At 29.3% G+C, this 4,512-nt stretch overlaps 1 protein-coding gene across 2 annotated transcripts; it reads right to left on the bottom strand.

The window, feature by feature from the left end:
* Nucleotides 1-955: 955 nt before the first annotated feature.
* Nucleotides 956-3,253, bottom strand: LOC111917867 (thaumatin-like protein 1). 2 transcript variants are annotated; one of them, XM_023913504.3, is made up of 4 exons: nucleotides 2,774-3,251; nucleotides 2,324-2,404; nucleotides 1,409-2,102; nucleotides 956-1,277 (listed from the first exon to the last, which is right to left on the bottom strand). In XM_023913504.3, the coding sequence occupies exons 3-4, from the start codon at nucleotides 2,056-2,058 to the stop codon at nucleotides 1,073-1,075; spliced, it is 855 nt and encodes a 284-aa protein (XP_023769272.1). In that variant the 5' UTR covers nucleotides 2,059-2,102; nucleotides 2,324-2,404; nucleotides 2,774-3,251; the 3' UTR covers nucleotides 956-1,072. The 2 variants fall into 2 exon arrangements, with proteins under 2 accessions (XP_023769272.1, XP_023769271.1); XM_023913503.3 differs by lacking the exon at nucleotides 2,324-2,404 and having other exon boundaries at nucleotides 2,774-3,253.
* Between the last annotated feature and the right edge of the window lie 1,259 nt (nucleotides 3,254-4,512).

A 4,512-nucleotide genomic window follows, 5' to 3' on the forward strand; every position in this document is an offset into this window, starting at 1 on the left:
CGTTTATCTTCAAAATATGACATAAAATGATGTATTATGTACTTTACCAACACCAAAAACAAAAACTACTTTAGATATTTCTTATGATAAATTGCAACCCTAGATGAAGTAAACAACTAGTATTATTCTTGAAACAATGACCTTTAAATTATTTAAAGGAAAGTGAGAATATTATAGCAAAACCAGTAATATTTGCTTCATTTTTAAACAAAGCAGGCAGTTGGATTGTCACCGACCTTCCACCAAATTAAAATTCATAGAATCTTGATTACGATATCTTAAATTTCAAATTATTCATACACCTCTTGGATCTGTAAATGTACTTATTTTATAATAAAACTTAATGTTTGATATAATTCATAATATATATATTTAAAATGCCTTTTGCCAGAAAGATGATTAATAGGAGAGAACTTTGGGACCGAATAATTGTTTTTAAAATCGAAATCATTCCCAAACCGGAACCAAGGTTTGAAATATTTATGATTTTTGATATAAATATTTACGGTGTGTAATGGTCAATTTTTAAGATTCAACTTTCACTATAGAATAGTATACTTATTCGCTTTTTAATGCCAACTCAAACCAACGTGGCATAATCGATGAAAACAAATAATTCAATGTGAGTTGGCTCGAGTGGAGTTTACCCGTGACCATAGAAGTTTATATCTTTAAATAAAATTTTAACAACTTTCCGTTTTTTTGGCTGGCTTTTTGACTAACTTTTATTATTAAACAAGTTTACGATAAATACAACTCAAATCATCTAGCAGATAAAAATATATAGAACTTAACGTTTTTACAAACATAAAAATGAATTACATTCAAGACTTGGAAAAATTATTTTTGCAGTCATTAACGATCACCAAAAATAATAAAGCATTAACATAGATACGGCCGTCGATGGCAAGTAAAACGAAAAACAGAAACATAATGCTCATTTTTGAAAAACAAATTAAATAATATTATATTTATATATTCCTGATTATGGCCAAAGCAATTGTAGAACTTCTCTATACAAAATTGCTCATATGATTACAATTCAATCTTTTTTATATATATGTTTTCTCTTTTATAATTGGAAAAAATGAAGGACAATAAAAGAAATTAGTATCAATGCAAGTGCATTATCGGGAATTTGTCTTGTTGATCCTCCAATGGTGAAACTTGGCAGCCATGATGAACCGTTTGGGTCATCTTCGAGAACGGGTGCTCTTGGAATCATCGGTGGTGAATTTGTTGTCGTTCCGGTTGATGGATCGGTTGAAGACTTTCGACTGAAAATAACAAAAAAATAAAATAAAAAATCCATCAATCATATATCTATAACATTAAAATCATGTTATTTACTTCATTGTTATGTAAGTTTACTCAAATTAACGAACATATACAAATGATATGATTTTACCTTGTTGATGTGGGGCAAAAAGTAATTGTATAATCCGCTCCTGTGCATGTAAACGTACTAGTGGCATCATCATACGCATAGCTATACGATCTTGGACATGCCGATTTAAATATTTCGGAATACACTGATGGGCGACAAGTATCGGGTGATCCAAATGATCCGCTACAACAATATTCCTCATTCCCAAAAGCCTCACAAGCACTTTTGCAAGCTTGTCCATTTCCTACTCTTAATTCGGGCGGACACATTCTGTTCAAATCGGTCACACACCCCGTTGTACCGCATGCGCCCAATCCACCACTAGCATCAACCGCCATAGGTAAATTGTACCCGTCCACTAGGCTTACATCATAGAAATCCAGTGTGCTTGACCCTGATACTGATCCTGATACCGATCCGATTGTGAACTCGGCTAGGGTTGCAGGTGGGGTCGCTCCGGCCCCATTACATGACATTTGATTGGAGCCACAGTCAGCGGTTGCACAACTTCCTTGACCATTTGAGTCAAAGGTGCAACCGGTTCTACCCCAAAATCGACCGGACCAACCGGGTGAGGCTTGTAAGGACCGTGACTCACCCGGGCTGAGTTCGAACCCCGTGCTATCCAATGGTGTACTGCCCGCACTTGATAATATCCCGGGCCAAACCATGTAATCACACCTATTTTTAAAAGTGAATGTACTTCCCAATATTCCTGAAATCACAAAATCAATAGAAAAAAACAAAAATAATTAGAGATTCTTCAAATGTTAATTTCACAACAATTTACTCATAACCATGTTATTTCATATTTTCATTTCACTATTTCTAACTTATATGTATAAGTTAGAAACATTCATTTTTGCATGTATGCGTTGTGGAGTACGAAAGAAATGTTTTCTATAGTTAAACTCCAAAGAGTTCACGTGACTACACCTTTTTCATGACTTGAGAATCCGATCTGATTGTGAATATATCAAGGGATGGAAGCTTGCGCTGCAGTCACCAGATCCATCCCTAGTGATTTACAAACAACCCATAAATGCAAGTTTTAAACTTGAAACATTTAATGTATAATAAAAAATTTAGTTACAAGTTACAACCAATTTGATAAGATTACTTTACCATAACTACATGATACATGATATACATGTCTTTTCAAACTGTTGTTGTATGCTTAGTATTTTCATTGCACGAATGATCATGCATGCCCATCGATACTAACGTACATAATATCAAGGGTTCGTTTGAAAAAGGGTTGAAAATTTTGTTTCGCTATATATCTTTTAACAGATTGTAAGATTAAAGTTTGAACTTTGGAAACGTTGAAGTTACGTTAAAATTCATTGAACCCAAATTAGTAAAATAAAAATAAAAATTGCTTACCTTTAGAGATCGTCAAGAAAAAGAATGCTACATAGCAAGAACAAGAAACAAATGAACGTGTTGCCATTTATGGAAACATGCAAGTTTGAGTATATGTTTGTACAACTATTGTTGGAGGGTTCTTCTGGGGTATGAAGCACCACCGATTAGAGGGTTAGAACTCCTTCTAAACGCTAAAGAAATGTGGAATTCAGTTAGGCCTATATGAACTTGAAGTTTTAACAATGAAGTTTATGGTTTGCTTTGAACGAAAAATGACAGAAAGGGGGATCTTGTGAGATTGCCAAACTAAGTTTTATAGGGTGTACCAATGTACTAGTGTGTGCGTTAAGGATGTGTTTTGTCTGTATGGTGTATAGATACAAGCGTGTGTATGTATAGGAATTTTTATTTTAATGGGAAAGAGAGAATATAAGGATGGAGATTGGAGAAATGGAGGTGTAAAGCTGAGGCAAACTTTAGGAAAGTTGGTTACTTGTTTTCTATATCACTTTAGGTCGATGTGCTTTGATACTTGCAAGTGTAAGGTGGAAGTTAATATCTTCTTATATCCCAAAGCCATTAACTATTTCATACTTTTTTTTTTTTTTACTATTTTTTTTTTATTATTATTTTTTTATTTTATGGTAGACATCATTATCATACATATTTATAAAGCTAACATTTATGCTTGAATCTCATGCATTTGAAATTCCTATTCTTTTTTTCTTTCACCACATTCATTTGAAACTCCCATGACTTTTCAAATTTCTTTATCATAATAGTTATAATTTGTTAATTAGGTTACGCAAATATCAAATCAAAAGTGTGTTCATATATAAACTAAATTTCAATTATTAAAATAATATCTTTAATTCTACTTATAAAATTATATTTTTTTTTTAACTTTTAATATATTATACTTAATTTATTAGTTTTAATATATTATTGGATGTAAACCATTATCATTTTAAATGTATAATTTTTGAACAATTTTTATAAAATACTTAAATTATTAATTAAAATATAGCATTATAGGCTCAAGTTAAATATAAATTTTATTTAACTTAAACAACCCAAAGATTATTTTATACATAGTTAAAAGTGATAAATTATAGTGTCTTTCTAATAATGATTGTAAGTTGGTTAATAAGGTAAAATAAATATCAAATCTAAAGTGTAATCATAAATAGACAAAATTTCAATTTTAAAATAATATATTTACTTCTATTTACAAAGTTATATCTTTAAATTTTAACATATTATACTTAATTTATTAGATTTAAAATGTTGTTGTATGTAAACCATTATCAGTTTAAAGTTATAATTTTTGAACAGTTTGGACAAAATACTTAAATTATTAATTTAAATATAACATTATAATATAAACTTAGATATAAATTTCAGTTCCACTAAAAAAACCAAATAATATTTTGTAAATAGTTAAAAGTAATAAATGCAAAAACTAAATTGTAATATCAGTTTATCTAAAATATTTCCTAAATATATTTATATAATCGTTAACAATTTTCAAATAAGTAGCTTAAAATAACTTATAATAACAATAGTTAAAAATAACTCTATATAAATGATTATATTGTTACCCTTAAAATCAAAAAAAATATGTTTGATGTTTTAAATAATTATAATGATATAAATTAAAACATTAAGCTAATAAATTTTAAAAAATTAGTTAAAAATAACAAATATAAATAATATTAAACCACATATAATATTTAATTTTATTGATGTGTAACTCG

The sequence above is a fragment of the Lactuca sativa genome, chromosome 2 (genome assembly GCF_002870075.4).
Source record: "Lactuca sativa cultivar Salinas chromosome 2, Lsat_Salinas_v11, whole genome shotgun sequence".
Lineage (NCBI taxonomy): Eukaryota > Viridiplantae > Streptophyta > Magnoliopsida > Asterales > Asteraceae > Lactuca > Lactuca sativa.

What these genes read in the sequence shown, in the direction of transcription:
- LOC111917867 (XM_023913503.3), bottom strand. Translation starts at nt 2,840, where the DNA reads ATGGCAACACGTTCATTTGTTTCTTGTTCTTGCTATGTAGCATTCTTT. An exon ending in TTTCTTGACGATCTCTAAAG is followed by an intron (nt 2,103 to 2,773) that starts GTAAGCAATTTT and finishes TTGTGATTTCAG; the next exon opens with GAATATTGGGAAGTACATTC. An exon ending in TTTTGCCCCACATCAACAAG is followed by an intron (nt 1,278 to 1,408) that starts GTAAAATCATAT and finishes TGTTATTTTCAG; the next exon opens with TCGAAAGTCTTCAACCGATC.